The 20298-nt window shown below is 51.8% G+C and overlaps 2 protein-coding genes across 2 annotated transcripts; both read right to left on the bottom strand.

The window, feature by feature from the left end:
* Positions 1–7504: 7504 nt before the first annotated feature.
* Positions 7505–9575, bottom strand: LOC120412234 (collagen alpha-1(I) chain-like). Its single transcript, XM_039572581.1, has 2 exons — positions 8670–9575; positions 7505–8604 (listed from the first exon to the last, which is right to left on the bottom strand). Exons 1-2 carry the CDS (start codon positions 9251–9253, stop codon positions 8268–8270), a joined length of 921 nt encoding a protein of 306 aa, XP_039428515.1. The 5' UTR covers positions 9254–9575; the 3' UTR covers positions 7505–8267.
* Positions 9576–10049: 474 nt separating this feature from the next.
* On the bottom strand, positions 10050–12564 carry LOC120412235 (olfactory receptor 14C36-like). Its single transcript, XM_039572582.1, is given in 4 exon segments — positions 10050–11603; positions 11606–11785; positions 11788–11829; positions 11832–12564. Coding segments are annotated over 4 exon segments (753 nt in total). The 5' UTR covers positions 12310–12564; the 3' UTR covers positions 10050–11550.
* Positions 12565–20298: the final 7734 nt, after the last annotated feature.

The raw sequence follows: 20298 nt of genomic DNA, 5'->3' as shown, positions 1-20298 counted from the left end.
AAGATGGACAATTCATCAGACCCGGGAAATGCTTTGTGCAGTCCAACTTCGGGACACGAAAACATCATGAATATGCTAAATTGCGAGAAGAATAGAATTAATTTGGACTCTGCCCAAGAACTGTATAAGAAGGAACCAGCTGAAGCGACATTTGTGAACTTGGGGATCTGATGCGATAGAGGTCAGATCTGTGTTCACCCAGCACCGATCCCGGGCTCGGGGCTGACCTTTTCCGATCGTGGCTTTCTGTGTGACGGCCACAGAATAAAATTTATTTCTTTATTAAATTTAATTTGGCTGAATTTCTTTACTTCACGTCTGAGTTATTATAATTTTGAAATCAAGAGGCTTTCAGGCAAAGATATGGGAAATAGGAATAACAGTTCTTTACTAATATATATATGTATATAAAACAAGGCAGGGAAAAAACTGATTTAAACTGACAGAGTCAGATACGGCCTGACCCTGTTAGTCAGGGTAGCAGTAGCAGTCCGATAAGGTGGTGGCTGCCGTCCTCCTGAAGTGAATGGTTGTGGTTCTGTTGAAGTGGTGATCCTGTGTAGAAAGATCTGGTCTTCCTCAGAAGGTCCAGGGGTAGGTATGTAGCTCCTGTCCTCTGGAAATCCAGTGGGAAAGGCTGCCTGTGGTGTTCAAAAATCGCAGTTTATACCCAGGATGGGATGCTTGGTTCTCACAGTGGAATGGTGAGTCATGAGATAAGGCACTGATGGGCCATTAACAGGACATAGTCTTGAGGGAGGAGGCAGGGAGCACTGCCCCACCTGGTTTTAACAGCTCATGGTGATAGAACACACGCTTGTGGGCACATCTTACACTGTAACCTAGGACACAGTAATACAGGTGCCTCAATACAGTGCACTGAGCTGCTTAGCTACTAGTAGCGTTTCTGGGTTTATCCTGTGTAGTAAGTAAATCTGTTTAAGTCTTATGTCTGTTAAATTTGTGTCTATCAAATAAATAATTCATTTTGTAATAGACCTAATTGGCCATTATTAAGAACTTGCAACGAGAGTGGGCTTTGGGGTGCTGGCCACCTCAGTAAAAGTACTGTCTACTGCCAGAGGCCTGGGCAAAGGCAGAAACTTCTTTAAAACTCCCCTCTCCATTCCTAACAGACTCCAGGTGGGGTCTCACAAGAGCAGAGGAGAGGGGGAGTGTTGGGGTCCCTTCCCCCTGCCATGGAGCCCTGGCAGAGGGGCCCTGAGGGCACAGACACGGGGTTTCCCTGCCCCTGCTCAGCTTCATTCCCCATTGGTTGGTTTGGGTTCCCTGATAACGCCAAGGACCCTCGGGTCCCGTGACTGAGAGAGTTCCTTGAGCAGAGCCCCGGCCATGCGGCTGGAGAAATAAACATCTCTGAAACATCTGCCACGAATCTGTCCATATATACTTCGCTTTCCACGAGACTCCTGGTTTGAAATATACTTGTTGCAGTAATCCCCGCTGCGACAAACTGGTGGAGGAATGCGAGCAGGATACTGATCCCTGAGGAAAATTCATGAGTAAAATAACCACTCTAGACCTCTCTCTTCTCATCTTGATTTGGATATTCTCTCTGGACTATGGAAGAATCGTGGGAAATGGGGCTCTCTGAGCCACAGAAAGAAATGTACCTAGAAGTTAAAGGAATCCTTGAACAACAAAACAAAAAAGTAATGGAACTGGGAGATCTAGAACTTTTTTTTAACTGGCTTTTCAAAAATTTCTCCTATATTTCTCGAGAGTTACTTTTTGATATTGAACCTCCTGGATCTTGTCAGGGGTGTTTTTGGGACGAGATCTTGTGGAAGATGAAAGATCAAACAGAACATGTATTAGTGATTGAACCCTTGCGTGGATCCATGGTGGTCAGTGAAGCTATTCAGGAGCATTTATATGGTCCTATTAAAGCAAAGGATGGCCATAGTCCCGCGGCCGAGGCCGCGCGGCCGCCATCCCTGTGGCACACGGCGGCGGAGGTGCCTGTGCTGGATGCGCCCGGCCCCCTCGGGAGCGTGCGCCTTATGGCGGACCCCATCCCTGTCTCGGGATCCCTGGCCATGCGGCCGCGAGTGAGGGAGCGATGCCGCAGGCGCCGCTGGTGCTGTGGGCCACGAGCAGCCAGGAACCGGGCATCGGCGTGGCAGGCCGCTCTGAGCACACGGCTCGGAGAGCCCTGTGGAGGGAGAAGCGGCGGTTTCCACAGCAACACGAGAAGCCGCGCAGCGCAGCACCGAGCCGGAACGGGGCCGCACTCAAAGCAGCGTGGAGTTGGCCGAGTGGAACCACTCACAGGGCACGGAGCCAGCGGCGATGGCAACGCGGGGCCGTGCAGAGCCCAGACACGCGCCGGAGCAGCGCCGCTCGGAGAGCGCGGAGCAGCCGCAATGCAGGGGCCCGGCCGAGACGTCGGAGTTGGCGAGGCGGCGGCCACGCGGGACCAGCAGCCACGATGAACACGCAAGCACGTGATAGGAGGAGTTGTAGCAACGAAAGTTACAGGAACTGTGAAATGGTACAATGTCAAAAACAACTATGGATTTATAACACGAGATGATACAGGGGAAGATCTATTCATCCATAGAACTGCCATTAAAAGGAATAACCCTAAAAATTACCTGCGAAGTGTAGGAGATGGGGAAGTTGTGCAATTTGATATAGTACAAGGAAAGAAGGGTTTACAAGCAGCAAATGTTACTGGGCCGGGGGGTATTCCAGTCAAAGGCAACCGTTATGCACAAAATTATAAACAATATCCATCCCAGCAATTTCCCTACTCACAGCCTACTTTCCCCTTTTACCCTATACCCAATATGAACCCCTTCCTAAGTTTACCCTATCCCCAGTTTATTCCTAATCCGTTTTTCACCCCATGGCTTCCCTATACAATTCCATTTCCCTACAATTCCTCTCTGATGCCGAGGGGGGGATGAAAAGGGGAAGGGAAGAAATTAAACCATCTCCTGCCTCAGTTTCCCTACAAAACATGCCCGGAGAGTTCTGTCTCCCGTCTGTCAGCCCTAAGATGTTCCACAGAATCTGATTGGACATTTAAAGACTCAGGAGGGTGGCTTGTTTTGTCTTGAAACTGTTCTTGTTATGTTTATCCAGTTGTTTTCATTCTCCTTTTATTAAAATAAAACGGGTGAGGTGTTGGGGTCCCTTCCCCCTGCCATGGAGCCCTGGGAGAGGGGCCCTGAGGGCACAGACACGGGGTTTCCCTGCCCCTGCTCAGCTTCATTCCCCATTGGTTGGTTTGGGTTCCCTGATAACGCCAAGGGCCCTGGGGTCCCGTGACTGAGAGAGTTCCTGAGCTGAGCCCCGGCCATGTGGCTGGAGAAATAAACATCTCTGAAACATCTACCACGAATCTGTCCATATATACTTCGTTTCCATGGGACTCCTGGTTTGAAATACACTTGTTGCAGTAATCCCCGCTGTGACAGGGAGAATTCCCTCCACTGACCTGCTGGCCACGCTCCTTTGGATGCAGCCCAGGGCTCCGTTGGTTTCAGGGCTGGCAGCACTCACAGCTGGCTCATGGGGAGCTTTCTGTGACCTATCACTCCCAGGTCCTTCTCCAGGGGCTGCTCTCAGTCCCTGCTGTGCCCAGCCTGTTGCTGTGTCTGGCATTGCTGCCTCCCAGGTGCAGGATACTGCCCTTGGCTTTGCTGAATTTCATGAGGTTTGCCTGGGCCCAGCCCTGTAGCCTGTCCAGGTGCCTCTGGATCCATCCCTTCCCCCACCACACAGCTCAGGGTTGTCAGGGAACTGGCTGGGGGTGTCTCCATCCCACTGCCCATGGTGCCCACAGAGCTGTGGAACAGCATCGGCCCCAGCACCGACCCCTGAGGGACCCCACTGGTCAGTGGTCTCCAAGGGGACAAGGAGCTGCTGACCACAACTTATGGCTTTTGTCGAGGCAGACATAAAAGCCACACTAGCCGTAATCCATAGTCAAGAAAGGTAGAAAGACTTTTAATTTTCTCTACTGCTGTTCTTGCACCTCTTCCCAATGGCTGTGGCCTAATTTAAGACTGGCTGCTTAGCAAACAGTGACAAGGCTGTCTAACAAACAATGACCATTCAGGCAGTAAAGCAATCAGCTACACAAGCAAAGGTATAACTGCTAGATGTTATCAACAAGCTCTTCCTTGTACACTCTCAGTGTCCCATAACAAGAACATCCTCCCCTTGTGTCCAGAACATCTCCTCTCATTGATTATCTTCTTGGCCTTCTCTGTGGATTTCACTGAAGCCGCAGAATTTCACTGTAATATTCTCATGGGTAAACTCTGACTGGTTTCAGGTCTGATTCTGTGAGGCCCCCAGACCAGCTGTCAGCCTCATCAGGTCCCCCCTTCTGTTTTTGTATTACAAAGGCAGCATTTATTGACTTTTGCAGGGCCCTTTGCAAAAAAGACAATAAACACGGCACAGTGAACAGGATACAAAAAATAACCAATAGGATCAGGCATCTGATTTTAAGTAGATTTTTGATTCATCCTGCAACTTTCCAATTGCCAAACAAACTATTGAGCCAATCAGATTCTGATTCTTCATGCAATTTTGACACGCTTGTTTGTAATTCTTTAATGTGGGCATGAATAGATTTTGAATGATCAGACAAATTCATACAACACATTCCATCGAAATCCTCACATCTATGTCCATGTGCTAATAACAAAATATCAACGGCAGCTCTATTTTGCAGTGTAGCGTGCCTTACTGAACCGACACCCGTTCATAATCCGGCTAAAGCAAGGGAAGTAGCGTTACTCTGCCAAGCTAACCAACATCCTAACTTGTTTAACAGTCCCAGTGCTTTAGCAGCTGCTATTTGTGGAGAAAGGAAGGAAACAGCCCATTGAGCACCTGGTGGCCAAAATTTGGTGTTGTCATCACAATCAGGGGCAAACACACGGGTGCTGCATTTTCCTCTTCGTAGTTTATGCTGTAAAATCATAGCTATGTGTTAGGTGTTAACAGTGAGAGTCATCCTAAGCTGCAAGGACCTCCCTTGATGTGTGATGGAATCGCAGCCCATGCTCGGTCTCTGCAAATAAAAAACACCCCTGGAGGCAAAGTCAGAGGAACAGTAGTAGAGTGTGAAATATGTGGTGAACTGTAGCAACCTGGTTGTCTGGATTTTTTATGAGCACAAATATAATACTTAAATAACTTTGTGTCATTCCCCCAAGACCCGCAATTGAATTTCCCACTGCAGTGACAGGCCATGAGTTTGGCCAGTTGTGATGTGAAATCACCATGACATCTGTTCCCGTATCAATCAGCCCTTTGATCTCAACAGTCTGTGGCTGTGTCCCCTTCAGTGTTAGCTCACAAATCAGTTGTGGTCTCTGCTCAGAAAGTTGTTGAGTCCAAAACCCTGAGGCGCGCCGGTAGAACCGAAGCCTCGGTCTCCTCTCTCTTTAAGTCCAGTCCTGAGAACACAAGACTGGAGAGGTACAAGTTGAGCAACATGAGTATGAGCAGGTGTGACTGCAGGAGGAGAGGGTGTAAAAACCATTGCACATATTTGTCCTGTAAAGTCTGCATCAATTACTCCCGGATGCACAAAAATCCCTTGCAAAGTAGCACTGGATCTTCCTATTAGCAAAGCACTTAAATTTTGCCCTATGGGTCCATGTGCATCCAAAGGCACTTTATGAACTGCAGGAGAGTCTGTAATCACTGTGCTGGCGGTGCAAACATCCATCCCTGCTGAGCCTTTTGTTCCGCTGGCAGGCCGGTCACACAAACCTGTGCCGGGTGCAGCGGCTCCTGGGGAAATATTTCTGTCTGAATGCGCTGTCCCCTCGAGCTCCGTTGGAAGTTTCCCTGATTTCCATTGGCATGGAAATGAGATTTACATTGTTTTTTATAATGTCCCAGTTTACCACATTGGTTACACAGAACTGCTCTGGGGGCTGCTTTGTTGTTGTTAGCAGCTTCGGAGGATGGAGTTCTGTGTGGGCACTGAGATTTAAAATGGCCTGGCTGTCCACATCTGGTGACCCCGAGATTTGATATCCCAGCTAGCAGCCCCAGACTGCTCCCAGGCAGGCATCTGAGGTGATTTTTCTCTTGTCGTGGAACCTGCATCTTCCAGGATCTACCTGAGACTCCTCTCAGGCATCTCTGGGAGTCTTTTCACATCTCCATGAAGGAGCTGAGATCCCAGGTAGTGACTCGAGATGGCTCCAGGGAGGCAATCGAAGATGATTTTTCTCTTTTGAAGGAAAATGCCGAGACCCTTCTCAGCATTTCTTGGAGTCTTGGTCTCTGATTTGGGGACCTGAAATCCCAGGTAGCAGCCCTGGGCTCCTCCTGGGAAGGTGCCCAAGATGCTATTTTGCTTTGAAGTGAAATTGTATCCTCCTGGATTCACCCAAGACTCCTTCCAGGAATCTCCTGGAGCCTTTTCACATCTCCTCTAAGGAGCTGAGATCCCAGGTAGCAGCCCCACACTGCTCCAAGGCAGGTACCCAAGAGGATTTTTCTTCTTTAAAGGAAAAGTTATCATCTGGGATTGAGCTGGAGCCTTCTCAAGCATTTTCTGGAGTCTTGATTTCTGATCTTTGTCAATTCCTTTGGATAAAACCTCCGACATCATCAAATCCAACCTATGACCAAACACCACCGTGGCAACCAGACCAGGGCACTGAGTGCCAGGTCCAGTCTTTCCTTAAACACCTCCAGGGACACTGACTCCATAACCAGGTGCAGCACCAGACTCTCCCCTGGTTTAAATATTGCTCCAGTTTAAATATTGCTTTTATGGGTGTCTTGGGGTGACTTTGTGATGTGTATCCCCTATCGCTGCCCCATGCCCAGGAATTAATTTTGTGCCTTTCTGTGCCTTTAAACTGAGCCTGAGAGGGGGGAGGAAAAACTGAGCAAAACTTCTTCAAAGCAGTTTGCAGCTTGTTCAAGGTCACACAGAGCTAGAGACGTTTTTTCAGCTGCAGCAGCAGAGCAAGAGTGGGGAAGGCACCCTGCTTGCTTTCGGCCAGTTTTTCAGCTCCTTTTTCTCTCTCCAGGGGGAGACGGAGAGTTGAACTTTTGTTTTCCTGGGACTTTGTTTTTTTCCTTTTTTGTCTGCTGGACGGTTTCAACATCAGAATACATCGGGAGGAATTTCCACCGAGGCCTTGGCCCTCGAGGTGGGCCCACCACCCCGTCCCAGCTCCAAGGAGGGGGAGAGAGATCTACGGAAGGACTCTGAAATGTTCCCAGGTTTCTCTCAGCAGAGCGAGAGGTTTTATTATTTAGCATTATTATCTTTTTCCCGTGTGTTTGTTAAAGAAATAGTTTTTATCTCTTTCACTTTCCTTCAAGGAAAAAGTTTCTTTTTTTCCCAAACCTGGTGGGGGAGGGCTGGTTGTAACCTGCCTTCTCTCAGAGGATGTATTTCTAAATTTGGCCAAACTGGCACAATGGGATATTTCCTCTTCCTGGATCCACCTGAGACTCCTCCCAGGCATCTCCGGGAGCGTATTCCCTTCTCCTCAAGGGAGCTGAGATCCCAAGAGCAGCTCCAGATTCACCCAAGGGAATTACCCAAGGTGATTTTTCTTTTCTTGTGCATCCTGAATCTTCCAGGATCCATGTGAGTCCCCCCCCAGGCACCTCCTGGAGTCTTTTCATATCCATTCTAAGGAGCTGAGATCCCAGGCAGAAGCCCCAGCAGAGCTGCCTCAGGTGCTTTCTTCCCCCTTGCAAGAAACTACATCCTTCTGGGTTCACCTGACATTCCTCCCAGGATTCTCTTGGAGTCTTTTGATCTTTAATTTTGAGACCTGAGTTTATAACCACGGGCCCACAATCTTCCAGGGAAGGTTTCCAATATGTTTTTTCTCCTTTGGAGAAATCCACCCAAGACTTCTCCCAGGTAGGTCCCAGAGTCTTCACATCTCCTTGAAGAAGCTCCAGGAAGCAGCTCCAGATTTCTCCAGGGAAGATTCCCAAGATGTTTTTGCTCATTTGGAAGTTTTCTCTAGACCGGGATCCACTGGAGACTCCTCCTGGCATCTGCCAGAGTCTTTTCATCTCTGGTTTAGGCACTTGAAATCCTGGGTAGAACCCTTAGACTCCTCCAAGGCAAGTACCAGAGCTGATTTTTCTCTTTTCATGGTTCCTGGATCTTCTGGATCTACCTGACATTGTTCCCAGACACCTCTGAGAATCTTGACCTCCAAGTTCAGAACAAAAAATCCTGTCTGGCAGCCCCAGATTGTTCCAGGGAAGCTGACATTGATACATCTTTACTTTTGCAGTGAACCTGCATCTTCCAGAATCTCCCTGAGACTTCCCAGGCATCTCTTGGAGTCATTTGCCACAAGGAGGACTAAGGAACTGAGATCCTGGGTATCAGCCTGAAGGGCTTTTGTGCCAGGAAAGAGGGAGCTGTGCAGGCCTGGAGGAGCCCAGGGGCAGCCACGCTGTGCTGCCTGAGGAGCAGCTGAATGTGCCTCCTCTTGTGCCGGGGCTGCGTCCGTGTGCCCCGCTGGGCACGCTGAGGAGCAGCTGAATGTGCCTCCTCTTGTGCCGGGGCTGCGTCCGTGTGCCCCGCTGGGCACGCTGAGGAGCAGCTGAATGTGCCTCCTCTTGTGCCGGGGCTGCGTCCGTGTGCCCCGCTGGGCACGCTGAGGAGCAGCTGAATGTGCCTCTGGCTGCAGGCTCTGTGTGCGGGCTGCTGCTGGACACAGAGGCCGCCTTGGCCTCCTGGTGCGGGGCGGGCGCAGGGCTGGGCAGTGCCCCTGCTGCTGCCGAGCGCCGGGCAGGGCTGGCTGGGGCTGTGGCGCTGGCCGGGCTGCCCGGCTGCAAGGGCCGGCCAGGACAGCAGCTGGCCCACTGCGGCCCTTGTCCCCGCCAGGGCCCCCGGGCCAGGCCACGATGGCTCCCACTGCTGCTGGAAGGACAAGGCCTGGCCCTGGTTGCCCCGAGGCTGCTGCTGCTGCAGGCTGACCAAGAGCAGGAGGTGTGGGATGGAGGCACGGCCTTGGCACACTGCTGGGCAGCCCTGGCGCCGTCCCAGCACCGGCCTCTCCCTCCCTGCCCGGCCCTCAGCTGGTGCTGCCCTTGGGGCGCTGGGCCCTGGCCTTCCTCTTCTCCATGGGCACCTCCTGCCACCCGCCTGTGGCAGTGCAAGTGGCTGCAGCCACCCCAACCCCAGATGAAACACTAGAACCCACTGTTTGGTGGTCAGGCACCAATGTATAAAGACTATCTGGTTAGGGTGAGATGCCATCACCCCTTGGTGCGGTTATTTACATGTTCTAAATTGGTTGGTTCTTGTTCTCCCCTCCCTGTTTTATGTATAAGTCTGTAAATATTAATTTCCCTTAGTTAAATATGTATCAGCTCTAGAAGTTTCTATGTTACTCGATACCCCATTGGCTGTCCCCTGTAGTCCCTCCTCTGAGTTCTTCCCATTGCCTACTTCATTGTTAATCCTGCCTCCTTAGCCGTACCCTATTGGCGGTATCCCTTATCCCCGCCTTTCCTGCTGTCCTGGGTTGCAGGGTTTTCTATTACCATCCTCGTGAGCTGTTGAAATCAGGTGGGGCAGTGTTTCCTTGCCTCCTGCCCCCAGACTATCTTTCTGTTAATGGCCCATCATTGTCCTGCCGCATGACTCAGAGATAACTCCCTCCGGACTATCTTCTGTTAATGAGCCTAATCAACACTTGGCCTCATGACTCATTACCCCATTGTGAGATGCTCCACCCAGAAGGAAGAACCAAGCATCCCATCGTGGATATAATCTGAGATTCTGAACACCAGAGACAACCCTTCCACTGGATTTCCAGTGGACAGGAGCTACACAGCCACCACGTGACCTTCTGAGGAAGAGCAGCCCCTTTTTTCTACAGGATCACCACTTCAGGAGGACTGCAGCCACCATTCTACCACACTGCTACCACCACCCTGATTAACAGGGTGTCTGGTTGTATTCTGACTCTGTCAGTTTAACCCAGTGTTTTCTGCCTTTATTTTTGTTTGGTTTTTTTCCTTTTCTTTAATTTCCCCATTAAATTGTTATTCTGACTTGGTGTCTCCCACTAGTTTCTTTTCAAACTAGTACACCTTCCCCGAGTATAAAATCCCTGGACCCTCTTCAAAAATCGGCTCTTCGTCCCTAGTCCCTTCACCTGTGAATAAACCTGCACGCGGAACCTATACGAAGAGTCCCCTCCTTCCTTCTCTGCCTCTGCTGGTGCAACCCGACAGCTTGCCCAGGACAAGCTCCTTTGGGTGAGGAGCTCCCTCTCTTCCTTGGAGCTGCGGACACAGAGGATGCAGCCAGACCTCTGGGCTTCTTGTTACCTGGCTAGCACGCCCCTCACCCGCCTGCCTGGGGAGCTGCTGCCTCCTGAGCCAGGGGCTCTGCTCTGCTGCCCTGGGTGCCCCGGGGCTCCTGAAACACCCCAGGGGCAGGGCAGGGCCCAGAGGTCACAATGTCCCCTTGGTTCCATGGGGCCCCGCAGTGTCACAGTGCTCCCTGCGCACCCTGAGGCCCCACATCAGCCAGCGCAGGCCATTGCCATGAAGACTCCCATGCCCAGACCCAGCTGGAACCAGCCTGAAGCAGCCCCTTCCAGCACAGCCACTCATGGCAACAGCCCCAAGTCTGGGCAGGGCACCTGGGCAGCCCCAAATGCCTGTCCCAGACTGGACAGAGCCCGTGTGTGTGTGCCCGCGGGTCTGTGCTGCAGGAGACACCTGCAGCACTTGTGACCTGCACACCAGAGCAGCCGCAGAGGGAACAGGAGGGGGCCATTAGTGTTGCTCCTGGGTTTGTGGGGGGTGATCTGCAGGTGTGCGGTGGCTGTCAAGGTTCCTTTCCCTGTTGGAGCTGCTCTGGGTATGGTTTGCTGTGTCCATCTGTGTTTCCTTGCAGATGCAGGGATTTAGTGCTTTCCCTCTGGGGGTCAATACCTTGGCTGATCTGTGCCTTGGTGGGGCTCCAGTCACTGCCCAGCCCAGGCTCACACAGGCCTGCAGATACTCTGGGCTGTCCAGGCAGCTCCAGTTTCTTGTCCTGGAGAACATTCTGTGCCCTGTGCCATGGGGGACAGTCTTGGGTATGTTCCTCAGTGACCTGTCACCATCTCCACTGTCACCATACAACAGTGGGTTTGTCCAAATCAAATTCTTGGGCTTTAGCAGCTACTGATGTGGGCACTTTCCCTCTCCAAAATCCATGGAGCTACAGACCCTTGAGGTGGGGAAATTCTCTTGGCTTAAATTGACATGAGCTTGGAAGAAGAGCCAAACCTTCAGTCAGTGCACTGGGGAGATCCCACTTTATTCCCAAGATGCTATGAAAGCATCAGCTCTGGGCCCTTTTAGACACACTCTAAAGGCTCCAGGTGATGCAGAGCTGGTTCATCCTAAATCTAAATAGTCTAAATCTAAATAGTCATTTAGGTAAATAATAAACACAAATAACAATACAGTGAATGATAATAGTAATAAAAACCCAACAAACCAGGAGGTTCAGGTCTCCAGGGCAATACTATGAGAGTCATTTGTGAAAAGAGATTAAAAGCTACCAGAAGAGGTTCCTAAAATCAGTTTCCTAATTGCCTCCTTGACTCCTGGTTCCTCAGGCTGTAGATGAGGGGGTTCAGTGCTGGAAGCACCACTGAGTACAGAACTGCCACCAGCAGATCCAGGGATGGCGAGGAGATGCAGGGGAGCTTCAGATGGGCAGACACAGTAGTGCTGACAAACAGAGAGACCACGGCCACACGAGGGATGCACATGGAAGAGGCTCCTGCTCAGAGGGGACCCTCAGCACAGCCCTGAAGATCTGCACATGGACACCACAGTGAACACAAAACAGCCAAAGTCTAAACAGGCACTAACCACAATAAGCCAAACTTCCCACAGGTAATGTGAGTGTGAGCAGGAGAGCTTGAAGATGTGTGGGATTTCACAGAAGAGCTGGCCCAGGGCATTGCCCTGGCCCAGGGGCAGGGAAAATGTATTGGCCGTGTGCATGAGAGCGTAGAGAAAGGCACTGGCCCAGGCAGCTGCTGCCATGTGGGCACAAGCTCTGCTGCCCAGGAGGGTCCCGTAGTGCAGGGCTTTGCAGATGGACACGTAGCGGTCGTAGCACATGATGGTGAGGAGGGAAACCTCTACTCCCATGAAGAAGACAAACAGAAACACCTGAGCAGCACATGCTGAGTAGGAGATGTGCCTGGTGCCCCAGAGGGAATTGTGCATGGCCTTGGGGACAGTGGTGCAGATGGAGCCCAGGTCGGTGAGGGCCAGGCTGAGCAGGAAGAAGAACATGGGGCTGTGCAGGTGCTGGCCGCAGGCTCCGGCGCTGATGATGAGGCCGTTGCCCAGGAGGGCAGCCAGGGAGATGCCCAGGAAGAGGCAGAAGTGCAGGAGCTGCAGCTGCCGCGTGTCTGCCAATGCCAGGACAAGTAACTGGCTGATGGAGCTGCTGTTGAACTTTTTGTCCCTCTTGGTAGGAAGGAGAAAAAACAGGGACAAGTTCCAGAGATTTCTCTGAGGAAAATGAGAGGCATTTCTCAGAGACCATCCCCCTGCTACTCAGACCCACTTTCCCTTCGTAGGACTGCTGCCTTCAGCTCTGTGCCTGGAGCTCTGCTTGGTGCTGGATGAGTGTCCTGTGAGGAGCAGATCCTCTGCCCACAGCTGCTGAGGAATCAGCCCAGCTCTGCAGCACTGACTTCAGGGGAATTTGGGGAATAGCAGACAGTGCTCTGGCTTCACATTTGCACTTGCAACTGCTCCTAGCACAGAAGGGCTGGTCAGCACCTGCAATCCCAATGCTAAGCAAAGGGGATGGATGGGAAATTTGGATTTTTCTGCAGTTCTTCCCCCTCTACCTGAGTGTCCTTGCATGTCAGAAACACTCAGCATTTCTAGTGCAAAGAACAAAGTGAGTCCTGCAAGACAAGAGCATTATTGCCTGAGGCTCAGCACGCAGTGAGAGCTGCTCTGTCCCTCTGTCCTATCCCCAGATGCCTCACGGCTGCACCTTTCTTAAATGGAGCGCGATTATGCTCCCATGTCACACTGAAAAGCCACCAGACACTGCTGGGAGCAGAGAGGTCCACTGCAGACCAGGAAATGTCTCACCCTTCCTCAAGGTCTCAGCACCCCACTTCCAGCCAAGGACACACGCGGCTCAATTCACCAACCCACCACCACCTCCTCCATCACAGCGTCTCTGCTTCTTCGTGAGCCTTTCAGAGAACACAAAGATACTTGAGACAGGTTTGCACCTTGCAGGGCAGTTCAGAGCTTGGAAGGACACCCAAGAAGGATGTACAGGATTGCATCTCAGTAAGGGAGAATTGCTCATTCCCAAACAACAAACAGAATGATTGCCTACAGCCCCACAGTGTAGAAGAAAGTTGGGAAGCTTGTTGCCATGGACATGGCTGTAGAAAAGGACTGAAAGAATCAGAGTTGACTGTGCAGCTGAAAATCCCAACCCCAAGGAGAATGGGAGCGAGAACTCAGTAACAACAGCAAAACCACAGACAGGTGGAGGAGCAAGGAAACACAAAGAGAGGTTGTGTGGCTACAAAAATGCTGCTAGCAAGAATTTTTCTTGCTATTTTCTAAGCCCGTGAGAGACTTTTCTCTCTCACAGAAGATAGTAGCAGAGTTCTATAAACTATGAACACCTGTGACCTTGCAAAAGCCTTGTTTATGGTACAGTAGAAAAATATTTTGACAATGGATGTTTTAGGATTTTAGCCAGTCACCCCCAAGGGGTGGCTGATCCTTTGTCCAATTAGACTCTGAAGAAAAGTCTATAAAAGAGTTTGTAAAATAATTAAATAAATCAATCTTGCTGCACAATTCCTGCCTGCTGGATCTCTCTCCTCTCCTTCCTACGGCTGTGGGATACAGTAATAGTGGAGGAGCAAGGAAACACAAAGAGAGGTTGTGGCTGAGAGAGGCCAGGGCAGGGGCAGCCGGGCAGTGAGGGCAGCAAAAGCCTCACCCAGCTGTGCCACCACCGGTGCTGGGCGGCTGCTCCCAGCCCTGTGCTCTGCAGAAGGAACTGGGCCCGGGGCTGCAGAGCTGCCCCATGGCTCTGCTGCAGCTCTGCCTGCCCAGGAGGGGGATCTTGGCCTTGGCCCCACGGTATTGAGGGCAGAGGCTTGGCTGGGTGCAAGAGGAGGAGGCAAAGGAGGCTTGCTCAGAGGAAGGGCTCGGCATTGGAGTGGGTCACACAGAGTTCTCTGAAGTCTCCCCCACACAGCATTTCTGGTTATAGTTTCCCCTCACTCCATGATCTCTGCTGCCTGGGGTTTTTCCTCCAGGGAAGCTTTTTTTCCCCTGTCAGCGTTCAGAGAACCCAGCACAAGACCCCTGCACTCACCGTGGCCCTCCAGAAACCTGCGTGTTGGCAGGGCGCTGGCTGGACACGTCTTCCCGTTTGCAGGTGGGAAAGGGCAGGACACAGCAACCTGATGGGCCCAGCAGAGGTGATGCCTGTGCTTCTATCAGCAGAGGAATGGCTGAAGGCACTTTCAGAGGCTTCAATCAGACCTACTGGTCACTCAAAGTTACAGCTCAGGGCTCTCAGTGACTTGTTCCAGAAGGAGAGCCCCTTTTGTATTTTCCATCCCCAATTCCCCAAGAATATGAAACTGAAATCACAGACTCAGGGAAGCTCCTTATCTTTATAGTAATCCCTCCCTTGACCTTTCCCTTGCAAAGTGCCCTCAGCAATGTCCTGGGGGTGATGTAGAGCTGGGAGAAGACCTCCTGAAAGCAGAAGCCCCCTCTCCTGCCTGGGCACCGCTGGCAGCACACGAAGCTCCACAGCCTGCAGCCGTGCCCACGCCAGGGAGCCCACACGCCCTGTGCCTCTGGCAGTGCAGCAGCGAAGCCGAAGGCTGGGGGCTGTGCCAGCTCTGGGATAGCATTCCAGGCAGCTGCACTGCCCTGCAGCCAGACACTGACCCTGGCAGGGGCTGCAAAGCCTTGGCTCCAAGGGAGCTCTTCTCTGTACTCCCAGCCCAGCCTGCCCTTCCCCTCTCTGTGCCTCCCTCCCGTGCCCTGGGTGCCTGCCGGCTGTGCCCCAGCCCTGCTGGGCTGTGCAGAGCAGCTGCTCCTGGGCAGAGCTGTCTCTCTGCGGCGCTGCTCTTGCCAGGAGCTGCCTCCAGCCCCGAGCCCAGCCCAGCTCAGCAGCGCAGCAACAGCCCCAGGCAGCACTTTCCCCTCACCTTCGAGGCTCCCGCCAGGTGTCCCTGGGGCTCCAGGGGAACCTGCTGTCAAACGGCCTGAAGCGAGCACTGAGGTCTCACTGCCTGCACTGGGGTGACTAACTTATTTCCAGAGGCATCATTCCTCCTCTCAGAGGTGAAGTTGCAACTCAATATCCTTTTTCATCTTGTTATTGCACAGGACACCCAGGCAGTGATCTCCCCAGGATGCGATCTCCTTTACCCCTGCTGAGGGAAGGGATCCAGATGGGCCAGTGGAGGCATCTCATCCTGGGTTTGGGTTCCCAGCATTTGAGGGACACCCAGTTCCCATCCCACACCTTCCACTAAGCCACAGCAGGTGAGTTTCTTCTTGCCTCTGTACATGTGTGCACGGAATAGACACCTGGGTGTGAGTGTCTTCTCTCAACTCCCGTAATTGCAATTGATGCAGACAGAAGGCAGGAGTGAGCTGGTCAGAGGTCAGGCACAAATGCCAGAGGTGGTCCCACATCTCCAGGAAAAGGAGCAGGTTCCTATGGAGGACTAGAATTGTCCTGGCATTCCCTGGCCAGGCAAAGCAATGGGGTGCCAACAGCCCGAAGGAGTTTTGGACAACTCCTTGGATGGGCTGCCAGGTGGGCTAAGAAAGGTGATACTCACTGGGACTTGGAGCTGACCAACAGGAGAAGCTGCTCAGGAATGGGGTCAGCAGTGTCCACCTTGGCTGTCATGACAATGAAATCGGGGCGTCTCACATGCCAAAGGGCAGGGAGCAAGGGCAGCAGCAGGGCGTGGGCCAGGGCACTCCAGAGGAGAAGAATTTGATGTACTGGGAGACTGATCCAAGAGGTGCCATGGTAAAGGCAGCTCTGAAGGCTGAAGGAGCTCAGGAGATCTTACAGGCCTTGCAGGAAAGCTTCCTGCCAGGACAAGAAGGATTTCTCCACGTTCCCGTGAAATAAGCATCCTTCTCTGCTGGCTGAACAGACAGAACTCCAGCACAAAGAGGCAGCAAACAGGACATGGAAACAGGGCAAGTTGCAAAGCAGGAATTTAGCAAACCTTGCCCCAGGATGTAGGGATAAAGCCAAAAGCAAAGCTCCCAGCATTTTGGGAGCCGCTGGGAAGGGTAGAGGAAGCCCAAGGAGCTGTTGCAGGAATAGAGGGTCCTGCTGAATGAGTCGCACCCATCCTGGAGGCCTGGCACAAGTGGGCACTGGGGCTGGTGGCCTCCTATGTGCATGTCAGCCTAGGAGATGGTCATACACCCTTCCTCTGGGAGGGACTGTGCCTGTCCATGCACATGGCTCTAGACTCTGCAGAATCTACTTGAAGACAGGCTGAGGAGCTAAATACGTTGGCATGAATGCAGAATTGGGTCTCCAAAATCCATGTGGTTGAATTTGTCTCTTTAGGTTGAAACCTCTTCATTTTGACTACATTCCTGAAGTCTCAACCTAAGAGTTGAGGGATTAGGGAAAATCACCAGGACGTTTACATTGGCCAAATCCCTGAGCATGTCAAGGTCCCTCTGCACTCAAGGTCCCTTGTGCCAGCTGCCCAGGGATGGGTGAGGATGGCTCATCCTGAAGCGCAGTCGCTCACGGGATCATGGAATGATGGAATCATAGGATGGGCCTGGTTGGAAAGGACCTTTAAAGGCCATCTAGTCCAACCAGCTGCCATGGGCAGGGACATCTTCAAGCAGAGCAAGCTGCTCAAAGCCCTGTCCAACGTGGCTCTGGATGTTCCCAAGGATGAGGCACCCAACACCTCCCTGGGCAGCCTGTTCCTTGCTGTCACCACCCTCTGTGTAAAAAATCTCTTCCTCATGGTGGGATCTCTTGGATGACAGTGTGAGGAGCAGCAGGCCAGCAGAGCTCATGGAAGGAAGAGACTCATTTCATGGCACTGCTGGCCTGGGCAGAATTACCATGGCTCAGAAAGGCAGCAGCTGGTGCAAAGGAATCCAAACCTGGGGTGGTGGTGAAAGAGCAAACAGGACTGGGCTGAGTGCTTGAGAGAGGATGAGGCTGATGAGGAAAGAGGACTCCCCGTCCTGGCCTTCCCAGAGGGTCCTTCCCCAAGAGCTTTGAAGCTGCCTGCAAGAGCCTGAGCTCTTGGTGCCCTTGGCCATGGCAGTTGTCTGCACCAGTGAGGTCTGTGAGGAGACAAGTTGTCCTCGTGGCACTGGGGCTGTGTCCAGGCAGCCCTGGGGACGCTGGGCACCGTTACACTGCTGTCCTTCCCTGGGCACTGCCCTTCACAGCCCAGGCTGCCTCCAGGGAGAGCCCTGGGCTCTGGGAAGGACAGGATCTCCCGTCCCAGAGGCCGGGATTCAGGCCTTGGCCCTTCTGCTCCATCAAACAAAGGCTTTGCTCAGCACCAGAGCCACCTGCCCAGTGCCTCTGCCTGCCTGCAATCACAGCCTCCAGTGACTGGCTCGAAGGAGGCCCTGGGAGGCTCCATCAGAAAGGGCTTTCAGTGGCAACTCTGAATGCTCCAAGACACTTTGGGTTTCTCTTCTGACTTGGATTTCTTGAGGGACTGCTGCTATCTCCTCTCAGGACCTGAGGATCCTGGACTCAGAACACCAAATACACTGCAGGGCTCATTAAAATGAAGAAAGGCCTAATGAGTCGTTGCCTTCCCACCCCCTTTGTCAAGTCCTCAAGGATTATACAGCTAATTAGACATTGGAGGATTAGAGAGAAAGATTCCAATGACCCCTTTGAAGACATGATAGCAGCACTGTGCAGCTGACCTTGATCCAGGGTTTCCTAAGGAGATCATGACCAATGGAGAAACAGTTCCTCGTGGCCCAACACAGGATGGACAGCTGTGCCCATCACCTCCAGCCCCCGGCCCTTTCTCTCAGTGGCTACCTGGGACCTGCCTCACTTTCTGTCACATGAGACTTCTGAATTCTGTAGTGAGGTCACAGCTCCTTTGCACCAACTTCCACCTCCTTTCACCCTAGATCTGGCTGCAAACAGGCAGGGAAGGGTTTCTGCTAATTAAAAACCTGAAAAGATATTAATTAAAAATAATAACAAAAGAACCACCTCCCCTCTACCCCTCCCAAAACTCCAAACTAAACCCACCAGCAATAAAATAAGTAAACAAATAACCACAAACCAAAAGCCCCACCAAACTCCGGAGGTGAAACACGATAAACAGTAAAACACAATAAATGAGTCCCACATCCTCCACGACCTCTGCAGACGGTGCCCGCTCGGGCAGGGAGGTGCTGCACAGGGCCAGGTCGGCCTGGTGCCCTGCCCAGGGCCCCCTCACAGCCCCACGGCTCCCGGTCCCGCTGAGGTTTCGGGGAGTGTCGGCTGTCTCTGCCTCGCCGTCCCGCAGCTGCCGGCACACCACGCTGGCCCTGCACGTCCCCCTGCTCGTCCAGGACTCTGCCCCATGTCCAGCACTGCAGGATCTCCACGTGCCCATCGCACCAGCTCCCGCTGCCCACTAGCCACAGGGATACAGAGACAGCGGGGCCTGGGGACGGCAGAGATGTCACCAGCTGGCTCCACACTGAGCACTGGGGGTTCTGCAATGGGCGGGATATTCAGTTCGTGGCTTCCTGTTACCTTAGTTCAGATGTGCAAAACAGCTGCTGCTGAGAGAATCCTATCTCAGACTGACGGGTTCCCTCCCAAAATGCTGCGTTCAGTTCTGAGCCAGCACTAAGAAATCCAAGAGCAAAAGAGCAAGCTGATTACAGAATCTTGCAAAATGACATCCAAGAACATTTTGTTATAAAATCACAAATACTAACAGAAGCTGAGAAAACCAACAACATTAGAAAACAAGCTTCAAGCACCTGGACTGGAAGAGCTCAGGCAATAAATTTAATTGGAATGAAGTCTTCTTTCTAAAATGTGAGCACTGCCATCAAATTTCCAAAACCAGTGAAAGAGGGAACCCCAGAAGCAGAAGCCCAGAGGCTTCACACACAGCAATGACATAGAACAGGGCAGGGCAAGCAGCTGCAAAATTTGTAACTTCTCCATTGCAATGAAGGTCTTATTTTAATTTTACTGTAGCCACTATTAATAAAGTGCAAGATTTGAGAGTCTTGAAAAATAAAAATAAATAAATAATAAAAGACTCCCACCATACCAAAAAGACAAACCTCATTTTTTTTTACTGTCATTAGGCTGCTGAAAAAAGCAATCAAATTATCCTGCAAGTTCAGAGGTACAAAAGAAATCTGACTTGAATTTCTGCACCAAACCACAGGAGGGTTTGTCCAGTTGGACATTCAGATTAGGAACAAAGAAATTCATATTTTCTAAGATATTTTTCATGGTCATCCTCAATTTTTTTTAAGGCAGATTGAACCAAAGACCTATTATATTCTTGCTGGGAAGAAAGATGCTTTGAGTTATTTAAGCTTTGAGGTGCATTTAAAAATGACTTTAATGAAAGGCAGATACTCCCAGGCTTGAAAGTAAGGCACAAGTAAAATTGGTCACTTGCCTGCAATACTTGCAGGAAGAACACATTGAAACGCCCTTTCACACGAAAATCTAAAAAAATCTTCAATCTAATTATGGACAACAGCAGGCGGAGACAAGAGGAGAGCTGTTACAAATTCTGAGTTTGGTTTTCAAAGTGATTGACAGCAAAGCCTGTGTTTAACTTCAGCAGAGTTGTGTTCAGCGGCTCTGAAAACCAGAGACACGCTGTCTGAAGTGACAGAGACATGTCCGCACCTGGGTCACATCCCTTTCAGCCACCAATTGCACAGTGACAGCTGCTCCCCCACAGGAAAATGGTCTTTGGGATCATTTTAAGCACAAGCACAAGCCCAGCGCAGTGTCAGCCCCTGCCCAGCTGCAGGTGAAGCCCAGGAGGGGAAGGAGGGATTGATTTGGGAGCTCCTGACTGCCCTCAGTGGACCTGGGCCTGGAGCCGTTCCCCCCTTCCCGAGCAGCAGCTGCGGAGCAGGAGCGGTGCCCGATGTGCCCCATCGTGTTTGGGGTGGCCAGGCCGTGGGGCCTGGGGGGCTGGGGAAGGGCTGGGGGGGCAGGTGCTGGGGCAGGGAGCAGTTGGGCTGGGGCGGGGA

The sequence above is a fragment of the Corvus cornix genome, unplaced genomic scaffold (genome assembly GCF_000738735.6).
Source record: "Corvus cornix cornix isolate S_Up_H32 unplaced genomic scaffold, ASM73873v5 scaffold4, whole genome shotgun sequence".
In the NCBI taxonomy this organism is placed as follows: Eukaryota; Metazoa; Chordata; class Aves; order Passeriformes; family Corvidae; genus Corvus; species Corvus cornix.
This window is presented reverse-complemented; position numbering and strand designations above follow the sequence as displayed.